Raw genomic sequence first — 13339 nt, 5'->3', positions numbered from 1 at the left:
TGCGCCTGCTCTAGCCAGAGGCAGGAGGTAGGGGACTGCACAACATTTTAGGGAATAGGTTTTAGTTGAGGGAGAAGCAGAATTAGCTGAGAAGATTGCAAAGAATGGCCCTTCTCGTGTGAATACTGCTTACCTTGCAGGACATTCATACACTTGCTCTTGAGGAGAATAGGATACCAGACATGCTTGGTGGCAGAAACAGGACGGAGATTACGTTCTGTGCCTAAATGTGGGTGTCTTGGTGTGGCTAGTCCACATACTTGCTGCTTGCATCAAGATTTTGTCAATCTTGTTGCCAATGAAAAGCTTTCGAAATATCCGACGTCAACAGTACAATCAGTGGATGTTGCGGAGAGCTCAGTTTTGTGTGGCTAATCCACATATTTGTTGCTTGTGGAAACGCAAGCAACAGAAATGTGGAAGTGTCGTAAAATGTTTGCTATAGTCTCTTCTTGCCTCCAAAGAATTTGAGTGTCATGGCAATCTGTCTGGAGCACCTACATGTGCATAGGCGAAAGGGGAAGGCATGCCGATCGAGGGAATATTTACAACCTCTGCTGCCTACATGAGCTAATGGCCCTTGGAAATGTGCATCTGTTATTGGATGGGATTACACTATACGGACGCTCATTCTCAGCGATTTCCACATGAAATACAATTACATTCTTTGCATCAGAATGATGTCATGCTACGTGGCAATAGTGAAAAACCTATCAAGGGTTTGGATTAGTTAAGGGACACATCTAGATATGCAATTGTATAACAGCTAGGTTTGTTATTGGCTATCAAATATGAGGTGGACAACTTTTGCCTACCTCTTAAGTGTAATTTAAGAAACAGTGTTTCATTGGTTTCTGAAGCTATAAGGTCCTTTATGTGGAGTAACAATTGGTTGGGCATGCTTATGCCATGCCTGGAACATTTGGTTCAATTACCAGCACATAAGCCAAGACCCAGGTGCAAGTAGTCAGGACATGAAACTTCCCTACCACCCAATTAGACCATCTCTCCTCACCCATGCCTTCTGCCATGAATTTCTCTTTGTACTTAGCCATGCAGAGTATTCCTGCCCTAAGAATGCAAAAGGAGTGAGGGAACTCGCTATTGTGTTTGGAACTCTAAGGTCAAGCCTTATTTTCAGCCTTGACTCACGTGACAAGAGACCACGATTCTGCTCCTTCTGCAAGCTTTTAAATGTTTTTAATGAATGAAGACTTGGCATCTTCTGTGTTCTTTCTTGCACCTTAACGTGAGAAGATTCATCTTCTGCTCACATGTTCCTCTTCAGCGTAGATGGCTGACCTCGACTTCTCAGTTATTGACTTGGCCAGAGAGCCTCCCAACACAGCTCCAATAACCTGCTTATTCTACTGTGACACAGCCTTTCATTTTCTCTCCATGGTTCTTTGGCTTCATTACTTCATGATACCAATGTCCAGTTTCTGTAAAATGGCGGCTCTGCTTGCATTCTATTCACTACTTGCAGCTAGCCTATAAGATGCCTTGATCTATCCTGTGTTTCAGCGCATGTACATTCATTATACTTCTGATTTCTGCAGCACTTTCTAGCTTGTGATCTTCTTTTACACTTAATGTTCACTTGATTGGTTATGTCATTTCTCCTCTAGGATTCCTACATAGTCTTGATTCAGTATTTCAGGACTGTGCACACTTTCTTATGTCGTCATAAGTCTATTTTCTTAGCTCTTTCTCATATTCCTTTCAGGATTTCTTCCTGCAGGCTGTCATCAACTCGAGGGTACATTTGATATGGTTGTCTTAATAAGGTGAAGTCACCTTATTTTCTGCTGTTCTGTCTTAATGGATACTGTCATACAAACACTGCCGTATTGGTACAAAAGCTGGCGTTAGAAAGGGTACGGTCTCGTATCTCCAATACCGGGGAGCTGGGGGGGGGGGTGATCTCTTGATGTGTACGTCTCCTCCTCTACACACACGAGGCTAGACATGTCTACGTGGCAAATTAAAGATGTCAATATCTTATTCAGCTGTCCCCGTTCCACAAGACATAAAGGTGCATGCTCAGTGCTTGCAGTTGGAGGAGACGATTCAGTTCTGGGGTGCAGATTTACTCTACTGCTGAGCTGGGACAAATGCACAATGTGTAGAGAAGCATGATGAGCAGTGTCGGCTCAAGGTGCACTCAGAGTGCGGCTGCACAAGGGCGCAAACCCAGTAAAGGGCACATTACCCCCAGCTCAGTGTTGTGTAAACGGCGCCTATTTTTGAATCGCGACGTGATTCTATGATAGACGCTATGTACATGACACTGAGTTGGCGGAAAGGCACCCTTAAACACACTTTACAAGAACATCAGGGGGCTCAGTTCTATTTTTTGGCTGATACTTTTTCTAGTATCAGCCAAACAGAACTGAGCCCTCTGATGTTTTGCGTTTGTGGTGGGCGGAATGGTGATTGCGCCTATCTCGCACAGGGCACTGGCAGACCTAGGGCTGGCACTGATGAGCAGGTGAAATGTTGCACGGAGTAGAGTAGCATTCAGTGAGGAGCTGGATGATAGTAACTAACCGTCATAGTACATGCAGCATCATTCTTGAAACCATAGATACCAGCGAGGACCTTGCCACAGTTCACAGGTCTTGGAGGGAATGTCAAAGCTACTAATCAACTTGCGTACTGTGTCTTCTAAGATCTGGAAGTCCAAAATATCAATGCCACTGCCAAACGACCCCCATCAGCACCATCCTGCCGCCACCACCTTCAGGGGTCAAATGTGCATCGTAGGCAAAATCCTAGTCCATCATAAACCTCTAAAGTGTGCTTTTTTTTTTTTTTAAACCAGTATAAAGCGCCACCTGCCGGTCTCCCTACTTTAATCTGCAACCTCCTTCACTGCACTGGGAGCAACTTGGGTATCACATGATTAATTCGGCACCATGCACAGAAGTGGGATGAACACTAAATTCCTTAGCAGAAGTCTTCCCCAGCGCCCCCCCCCCTAAAATCAGCCAATAACCTTTGATAACCTTTGTACCCGTAACAATGTTGTCGCATCAATGAATTTTCGGGCTCAAGGACGGGCTAGGGATCCAAAATCTCAGCTCTGCTCCCTGTGATATACACAAGATGCAGGACCTTGTGAAGGAGCCATTGGAGCATGGACAAAGATATCACTGGATGCATGCCGGTCTATTACTCACGGCTAACCTGGCAATAATGTTGGTTATTGAACTCCTGGCGTATTTCTGAGGCCGGTCCCCTGGTTTCCATCAGTTCATGACTAAGTTTCATCATTGCTAGGAACTTGCTGAATGTTGCTTTTGATGCAAACCTATACCCGAGTTTACAATGTGGTAGTTTGCACAGTGGATCAGGTATTTGGTCAGTCCAAAAGCCATACGTTGCACTTTACCATGGACGTGTGGTCAACAAATGTATTGCATGGGTGTAATCGACCACGCAGTGAACTTCCTTGCATGAGTAGCATAGACTTCCTGATCGCCAAGTAATCGTCTAGGGCAGCAAATGTATGCAGTATGGTACACTTCAGGTATGCAAGGATTTGAAGGTTGAGGAACAGTACAGTTGACCTCCTGGGCGAAAGTGGAGATGCTCCGGTGGCAAAGGCAACCTCTGACACAGCTGGGCGTAGCCGTTACTGACCATGGCCTGAATAACCTTGATGCTCTACAAATCGCCATGTCCATGCATTTTTATTTTGCTTTGCATGTGGACTTCACCTTGTAGTACCACATTTTATCAGCAATTGCCAATCTGCGAAGAGCATGATTGCTGTGGCCTAGAGCGGCCGACTCTTTAGCCATGGATACAGTGCAAGAAATGTGGTGGTCCGATTGCAGGTGCATCACTTGGTGACCACAATTGCCAAAGTTAATTGGGGTAGGTTTCTCGGCCCCCTTCAGGGACCTTCCATTTTCACCCTTTTTGGGGGTCTGCTTCACTCTGACCGCCCACCTTTCAGACTACCCTGAGCAACAGCATACCTTTTTGATATCTCGCGGTGCTCTGCCGGTCGGGTCGGTCGGGTGGGTGGTGGGTGTTCTCGCCTTCTGATGGGGTTATGGGAGCCACTGCTCCCCTCCTCGCCAGTGACTGGCATCTTACCGGTGGCAGCGATCCATCTCCTCTGGCTTTTCCTGCCGGGCTGCCTGCGCAGGACTTTCTTCAAGCCTGATGAGGCTTCCACGGGTTCGACCACAGTCCCGAGCACCTTGTCTGGTGCACTCTTTCTGCGCTGGGCCACATCTTCAGGGAAGACTCTTCAGGGTTGCTCTGGGGGCTTCTCTTGAGCCTTCCCACAACATGGATGCGCTATTCATCTTTACTGTAGTGGGGTGCGCCTAAGACTGGTTCTCTGGGTTGATGAGCATACAGTGTCTGCAGATGGTTGAAAAACCACACTACCCTTTCGATGAATTCCTTAAAGACTCATTACATTCATCAATCGCATGTTGCCAAAGCACCTATGGGATTCTGGAGACCAGGGAGGACCATGCATGTCACTCTCTAGGGACTGCCTGTGCGCCAATTAAATGCTACCTGTGCATAGCGAGAGGTGCACATGTTGGAACTGCCACTCTGGGCAAGCCTGAAAGATAGCTTAAAAATGAAAAGCACGTTGCACGGTCATGGACCCAAAAATGCACATGCCATGAACACTTGGGGTTTCACGCTTTTGAAGACTGTTGATTTTTTGCAGTTTCTTGCCATGTTGCGTCACATCTCCTTCACATGTAATTTCTAGTTAGATTGCTTACAATTGTGCACCGGCCCACAAACACATGCCACGGTGTTCTGGGTAGAGTATAAACATGTATTTTTTTTAAAATGTATTAATTTTTTTATATTTTTTTTAAAATATGGTTTTGTGATATAGTTATGAAAAAGTATTGACGCAATAAACTAACCAACAAGCTCGGGCACACCACGCAATCACTAATTACTCTGTTGTACAATCGTTCATGCGACTAGTAATCCAAATATTTGGAAACAGGACGGTATTGAGGGGAAGTCTGTCTGGGAGATTTGCATAAGCAGGATGGACCGGTTTACACTGATGCTTCAGTAAACAGAATGGCTTTGCATGGACTTAAAAATAGCAGCGTTCTAGCCCAGCCCACCCCAGCATAGCTTTGCGTGAGAAATTAAAATAATGTGTCGACTGGCGTTCCACCTGTGTGGAACTATAAGGGCCCTTAAATACAAGGGCCTGAAAGATGCCCTTTCTAGTTGATGGGCGCTGTGCAGCTCACGCTGCAAGGTCCAAACAGGAACAATAAACTGCCACAGTTTATTGTTCCTGTTTATTGTTACAGTGCGGGCTGGCAAAAACCACCCCACAGTAGGTCAGGTCTACAATGGGAGCAAGCCAAGGTACATCATTGTGATCCTAGCCCGTGCCGATCGGCCGATGAATGGCTCGGGCTGGTATGAAAAAGGTATTGCATGTAACTGCACGGTGGGTGGTTATTGTGTACGTGCTCGCAAATGTGATGTTGTGTTATGTGGATTGATACGTGCACCGCTACCACCCAGGGTCAGTCTCCAGGTGCCCACGTGGCTCTACCAGAAAAGTGGGCGGGGTATGTTGGTGAGGATAGGAAGATGGGTTCAGAACCAGGAGAAAATGGCGCCTGTGTCCTGCATGTGAGTTAGTTGTGTGGCTCAGCTTGTTGTAACCGTAAGGGTAAGACTGATCGATTGCAATCCATTGAAACTTGTGAATTGGCAACACGTAAGAAAAAGATGTGCATGAACTGCTTCACCTTTGGCCTTGCAGTTGGGCAACACCAGAAAGCCTCAACTGCTAGAAGACCGTAATAAACGATCACGCCTTATGGATCATGTGGCGTAGTGTGTCTAGGGATTTAGGCGATTGCAGCCTAACGCCTTGGCTTAACCATGTTACTTTTGGAAAATAGGTGGTGCTTTTTGAATGCACCACACTTCGCAGTGGTTCACACAGGTCAGCTCTCTAATTGCTATTGGGAGGGAAATGTAATTGCAATTCCTTCAGCCTGCTCTCCGTAAAACTGCCTGCTTGCCCATGAACCTGAAGTGCTAATGTTTTTCACTTCCAGTGGTCATAGTGCGGTGGTGCGAAAATGCCTGGAGAAAAGCACCGGGGTCCAGTACGCTGCGAAGTTCATCAAGAAACGTCGAACCAAGTCCAGCCGCCGGGGAGTCACCCGCGAGGACATTGATCGGGAGGTCAGCATCTTGAAGGAGATCAAGCATCCGAATGTCATTACTCTGCACGAGGTCTATGAGAACAAAGCAGACGTCATCCTTATTCTAGAGCTGTAAGTAGCTGAAGTTTTATTGTTTTTAAAAGATGGACGGCGGTCCTTTGAAGCACCAGTGTAATACACGTCCTGTGAATTCAGGAAGCCTCAAGTGCTTTATTTTTTGACACCCCCATTAAACATTCCTCGTGCCTCTTGGAGACCTGCATGAACCCTTTGCCAAATCCGCCCAATTGTAGACCAGTTCACAGCTGTTACAAAATTGTGTCAATTTGCTCGTTTTTACTGACGATTCCATACTACTGAAGTCTCATCTTGCAGTGCTGAGGGCTGGGGGGCGAAAATAGTATTGTAGTCTTTCAAGGCTTTTGCACTGTACCAAATCGCCACCAGTGGTCTCGGAGTGGCTGGATTGTCTGGCGGTTGATTTGCAGTTGCCTGGTGTGTCCAGACATTGGATTGCGTAGGGAGAAGGTAAAAGGATGGGAAAGTGAACGGAATACAAAAGACGCAGGGATTGATTGATGAAGTTGGGGGTCGGGGGGCGGAAGGGGAATTGAATGTTAGGCATAGATCAGGATTGCAGAGAGAAATGTATATTCTAAACCTGTCTGGCATCAAAACATGCCTATGCTTTTGTACTGCGCTGAATCGCTGTCATAGTCTCAAAGCACTGGTCCTTGTCAATGGCGTATTGCGACAGACCATAGCATGCTTGGAAGGAGAGCAAGCGTTAAGTAAGATGAAAGGAAAGCTGGGAAGGAGGTTGCAGATTCAGTTAGGGAGACCGGCAGGGACACATGGTTTGCATTAGTGTGGATGTGTGTTATTGCTTAAGATTTTCCAGCACGCTTGTGACACTGCGGGCGGGCAGTTCCCCCACCATTGCTGCCACCACCCACAGCTGCTCCCCAGTGTCAACACATTTGCGGTTCAACTACAGCTCGCACCTGCTCATTGGGGTTGGTCGATGCTCTGGCTATCATTACTTCATAATCAATCTGAGTCTGAGAAAATAAGTGCCAGGACTCAGAAATAAGTACCAGGGCTGAGCCCTGGCAAACGCCCACACAAATTAAGCATTGGTGTTGGCCACTTTATAGGGAATCATCTAGAGAGATCACCACAGAAACATTTCTTGGTTTAATATATGAATTGGGGTTACAATACCATTTTGGAAGTAATGTACGTTGGAGATCAAGTTGTGGCAGTTGTTTGTCTCCAGAGCATAGTCTAGCAATCATGGTAGATCTGTAGGCTTGGAATAACTGCAGTGTCTGAAACCACAGATAACTTCTTAAATAGTAATTTTGGGGTTGCCAGATGGACTTCAGATAGTGGCCTGTGCCAAGATTAGGACGTGTTAGAACGTGAATGTTATTTGTAACAAAAGGCAGGGGAGTGGGACAGACAGAATTACTGAAGTATTTTGCTTGCCCCCAGATGTGATGGTAAACTGTGTTCCTTGTCTCTTCGGATGACATTTGTGGGACTACCTAAATGCAAAGGGCCAAATGTCAGTGGAATTTGGGGGCGGGGCAACGGTGTGCAGGCTCTGGTTTGCATACTGCTTATGATCCATCTATATGGTTGTGCAAGTGTAAACCTTAAGTGGGCCAACTCTTGAGGTGATCAAATGATTATCCTGGTCCTTCATTACATTCTCTGGTTTTCACAACCTCTAGGACTAGATGGCAAAGTGAGTTTAATGCTGCATCGTGAACCACAAAGTTCCTTGGACCAATTTGATTAAATGGGCAGTCGGTGCTGTACGTTATTTCTGATTAGCTATCTGTTGGGTGTGAGAAGACATTATGGAAATCAAGTCTGAATTCAGGAAGAAAGCATTCAATCTAAAAAGTTATACCCTAACCAACAGATTAGACCAGCAAGGGGACAGCAAACCAGAGGAACCACAAAATGACATTGGTGAATGTTTAACGTTTTGGGACGTGCAGGTTTTCTCTGAATTGGCCACAGGCAACACCGAAACGGGTCTCCCCACGAGAAAACCGTAGAACTAATGGCTAAAATTGTTTTTCATTGCATGATTTTTTGAAAAATGGGGGGGAAAAGCCATAAAATGTCAATTTGGTTCTGTAGGAAAACACACGAGATGCCAAGCTGCCAATAATTCTGTGGTATTTTGCATCACATTTTAATGCTGGTTGTGCCCAAAGAAAACTTTAAGGCCCTGCCTCAATAATATATTCCAGCATTGCCACTCTGAAACATTTTCCTGCTTTCCTCCTGTTGTGCCCAAATAGAATTAAGGCCTGAACTTTTTTGAACCAGTTCTACCAGCGTTATTCTCGCTGCTAGTTCTGCCGCGCGTGGCTCTATGCCGAATACTGCCCCAATGTCACACTTTTTTTATTTTTTTGTCCCATTGTTGGTTGGTTGGAGCTGATGTTCTGCTCCAATTCCCTTTATGCAAAGCTCTGCCCCAAAGTCACTCATCCAGTTTTGCTCCAGTGATAATCTTTGCCCTATGAAACATGAAATGTCCCCTTTAACCCCTTCACTGCATACCTTTGGGCCTCCTTGGCACCCTTCTGATTCTCTTTAGACTAGTCTCTTGCGGGTGTAAAGGGAATTAAGTTTGGCACAACACATGGGAGTGGGTTTAGCGATGGCACCGCTAGCATACTAGTTTTTCCCAGGCTCCTTAATTACTGTGGTGCTCTGGCTTTCTTCCTCTTACTCCGGGAGTGGCCCCTTCAAACTTTAAGCAATCACCTAGTCTGTGGGATATTATAAGGCGCTGGCTCTTTCTAGGCTGTTGCACAACTAGTTCAGGGCTACACACTTCTACCTAGTACCTCCACCTGGTCTTCTAATGGGGGGCGGGGCGCAGACGACCGTTAATACTCTAGTTGAACCCCAGTGTATTTTGCCCACCTCGTTTTAGCCTTGGTTAGTTAGTTTCAAATTGGCTTTGTGTTAAGGTCTTTCGTTATCATTGTCTTCTGGAGTGCTCATCCCTCCCCCTCAACTAACATATAAAAGCCTTTCTAATCCAGGTTGTGATGACTCCAGTTGCTTGGCTTTTTTCAGGTTTACCTTTCCACCATCTTGAGGTATTCTTCTCCCTCTGCCTGCCCTTGGCATGTCTGTGCTCCTTCCCTCCCAAACTCTGCTAACACTCAGCCCCACTGTACACCCCCACACTGGAATGATGGATGGCACTGCGCCCACCCTACTCCTGTGACATTGTCCCTTAAGTTGTTGCCAGAATGCGTCTTTCTCTCTGCAGGGCCCTTCTATGTGGTGTAGCGAACCATAAGAAGGACCCAGATTATTGTGCCATATTCAAGGGATTTTATTTAAATAAAAAGGCCAATGTCTAGCCCTACCTCTATGAGAGATGTTCCCTGCCTTATGAAACTAAAGCTGAGGGTGCATGTTAGTCTAAAGTAACGTCTGTGTCCTAACCAAATAACTGGCCCAACCACTTTAGAAAAACAAAGGAGACCAGGACTTCTGCCTAACACTTGGATGATTCTTCCAATCCGTTTTTACAAGACGTTCTTCCTTTTCTCAGGAAGCAGGGTTTTATGAAGTTCCCCATCAAGGGCTGTCAACAGTGAAACAGTTCACAAAGTTCTTGCAGACTTTGTTGGTCAAAAGAAAATATCCTCCATATGGGTCCCTCATCCTCGGGAGGGGGGGGGGAAACAGGGTTGTTGTCAGAACCGCTCCAGGCTCCCCTTTAACACAGTTCTCTTTTATAAGTGTGTGGCTCTGGGACTCCCTGAGGTCCTACAGCCCTCTGGCACACTTGATTTTTCTTAATCGATGGAATTCACATAGGGTGCTTGCCCACTCTGGTTTCTTGGGCTCCCGTAATCTCATTGGCTTTTTCAGCTTTGGTGCTGTTTGTATGTCCTTCAGTCTGGCTCGTACAGGGCGCTTACCAGTTTAGATTACTCAAAGTCCTCTGGCCCTCTGTCAGGTTCACTTGACCAGGGCCTTGGTATGGCATCTGCCTGTTTGGGTTTTTGGGGTTCCTGTAACCCCTTTGGCTTCTCCAGCCAGGACTACTAATATTGTTTGGCTTCTCAGGGCTTCCCAATGCCCTTATGCCCACTGATAGACTTGCTGTGTATCTACTCGTGTTTATCAGGCTCCCATAACCTCGTCAGCTTCCTCAGCCTTGCTCATCAATGCTCGTACCTTTCAATTGCGTTCTCTCTGCGAGAGCATTTGCTTCCCTTCTGTTACTTGCCTCAGCGGTAAATGCACTTTCCTGCAGTGCTCAGTGTTACAGGCTCCCCTCTGCAGTCGGGTAAGTGCGTTGGTTGTCGTGCCCCGGTCCCACCACGGCTTTCATGTAGTCACGCCACCAGATGAGATGATTGCTTCCCTGTCTGCCTTCAGACCTGGTCTTCATGGTCGGTTAGAACGCCGGCCTTCCGGTGTCCTATGAGCGCTTCTCTCGCTCTCCACGCTACTGCTGGCTCTGTGGTTTAGCATGACCCTGCCCCCAGGACGTCTTTCTGTAAAAGTATTGCATCTGCGTAAGATTTTCTCCTCCCACTGCGTAGGAGATTCTCAGACTCTGTGGTTCTAAGTTCCTTGTGTTTTTATACACACGCAAGCACAAATAGAAGGGTTGTCCTTTTGTGAATGTGGCGCTCAGGAAAGATCCAGCATTACCTGAAAAGAAAGATTGAAGAAATGTCACTGTTTGGTGGAGTCAAAACAGAACCAAGTCTTTTCAATTCTCATGTTGGCAGACCATGCATTATGAGCTGGGAGTTCCTTATCTGCAAGAGGACAGTCACTCCCAGTGAGGTTCCACTTGCTCAGACCCCTAGGAAGGGTCTTGCTGAGCGAACTCACCTCCCTTGCCTCAGAGCTGGGGAGACGGGACAAATACCCTGCATTGTTCACAGCGGGGAAAAGTAAGATCACTCCTCCACTTAACTCTCTTGCAGTCTCTAATCCCCTCATCTGTGGAAGGGCGGTATTTGTGACTGTCCTCTCTTCTTTGCCCCCATCCACCTACCTCCTTTCCTCACTTGGGTTGGTGCTGCTCCTGGCCACCCCTTTATGCTGGCCTCCTCACTCCTGTCTGTTGGATGACGTTATCCTTATGCTACGTATAGTATGGAATGCGACAGTACCGTGGCCTTCCAAACTGAACGTATACATGCACAATTTGACACCAGGTACTATGGAAAGTGGCATTTGAATGTAATGTTCGCTAAATGCAGGCACTTCAGACAATATTTCTATTGTAAGATGTGTTAGTGCTGTTTGTTGCAATATATGGCAGTCATTCCTCTCAAGTACTGACTTGTGTTGGCTTTGCCCAGTAAGGCCAGTACTGCAACAGCACTCCTGGTGGCTTTGTCTAATATTACCAGTATTCTCACTTTTAGTCCACACTGGTCTTGACTTTGCCCAATTATGTCCCTATAAGAGCACATGCTTGCTTAATTACATTTCCAGCACCATTCAAACCCCCAACACACAGGCCACCACACCCTGACCCTCCCACCAACAGGCACAATGCACGCATAAATAGGCGCACAGGGCGCTATGCATCCCGGAATGATTGATGGCCTCTGCATAATGGAGCGGGCCTGTGCTCGAAATCCAATCATGCACCTGCCTTTGTGGATTTCTGCCAGCACCCACTACCACTCTATTCGCTGCTTGTTCTTCAGATTCCGGATACTTGCCCATATATCGGTTCGTTAACTTCCCCTCGCCCCGCCACCCATCCTTGATTCGCTCAACTCTTGCCACTCTGCTTCACGCACCCTCTTTTCCAGCATCCTTTATTCTCTCTATCCCTTTCCCATTCTGCACTTGGTTTCCCTCCTGTGTTCCTACTTTGCTAGTCCTCCGCACTGGTGCTCCCTAAGAGCTCACCAACAGGCAGGCTTAAATCTAGCCTCAAGCTCTTCCAGTATTAAGGGGAAACTATCCTATCTCATCACACATCCTCCATCCCGTGCCAAAGCGGCCTTGCCTGCATTGTGGATACGCTGACCTCTGTACAGATTCCTTGCCAGTGCCTTGCCTCTTCTGAGCCTGTGTTATGCTCTTTCGTTCACCCGTTATCTCTTGTCCCATTATAAATGTACTGGCAATGTTACCGCACCCACTTGTTTGAGTGCCCAGTCTACAGTGTTTGTCTCCATTTCATATTGAAACACTATGAACTAATGAAGGCAAAACACGAATTGCACCCAGAAGTACCCCATGCCCCATCCCTTTGCCATCTGCCTTAACCCATGGCTTTTACAATGCCCACAGAACCACCACATGACATGTTCCTTTGCCCATGTATGCCCCATATTCTACTTCTGCCCACTGCGGTAGGCAAGAACTCTTCGGGCCATGCACTTTGGTCGCCACAAAGCCGCCTGTAGCCGGGCTTGCTCCTGCAGGGACGTCTCCACCTGGAGGTTCTTGTGCGTGGCTGGGCGAGCGTCGTGTCCACATACGGGCCTCTTGTGCTGTTCCCTCAGCAGGGACTGACTGCTCTGGGCCACGCAGGAGACAACAGTTCAGCTGGACAGGTGCTGAATGTGGACTGTCTGGTTAAACAGTTTGCCGGCTGCTTTGTCGGGCGATCTGCTCCGCGGCAATGTATTATTGGGCAAGCCGCCCCATCTCTATTATGCAATGTCCGCCACTATCTAATTTACCAAGATTCGGCACTCAACCGAACTGGTTGGGACCACAACTCGGTCTTTGCAAAGAGGCCAGGCATAGGGGAGATTTCCCCCTGGAACTCTTGCAACCTGCGGGTACAGATTAGAAGGGTGTGCATTTCCAGCCCAGTTCTTCCCCCCCCCCCCCCCCCCCCCCGCCCTTCTATTGGGCCCCGTGATTCCTGTCCATACAGGGTTGGTTTTGTTGCGACTTCGTTGGCGCTTGCGTTTTGTGTTGCACTCTGCATTCTTACAGCCAACACATAGCACTGATGATAACTAATACGGTACGGTTTTGATTGTATTTCCTGATGGCTTAGAATTGAAGAGGGAGGGAGGGAGGGAGGGCATGAAGGGCGGTGGCAGTGGGTGGTCGGGCAGAGGAATGAGTTTTGCCTTTGCTTTCCTACTGAAGGATCC

General features: G+C 47.2%; 1 protein-coding gene across 3 annotated transcripts in view; it reads left to right on the top strand.

Annotated features, from left to right (window-relative positions):
- The window catches only part of DAPK1 (death associated protein kinase 1), a 986032-nt gene that overhangs the window by 225310 nt on the left and 747383 nt on the right, over positions 1-13339 (top strand). For all 3 annotated transcript variants that reach the window (XM_069625713.1, XM_069625714.1, XM_069625715.1), the window contains exon 3: positions 6084-6305. In XM_069625713.1, the coding sequence (XP_069481814.1) occupies positions 6084-6305 (222 nt within the window). The remainder of the gene's footprint in view (positions 1-6083; positions 6306-13339) is intronic.

This window comes from Ambystoma mexicanum, chromosome 6p (assembly GCF_040938575.1).
Source record: "Ambystoma mexicanum isolate Mex_15411 chromosome 6p, UKY_AmexF1_1, whole genome shotgun sequence".
In the NCBI taxonomy this organism is placed as follows: Eukaryota; Metazoa; Chordata; class Amphibia; order Caudata; family Ambystomatidae; genus Ambystoma; species Ambystoma mexicanum.
The sequence above is the reverse complement of the archived record's forward strand: the minus strand, read 5'-3'. Positions and strand labels throughout refer to the sequence as shown.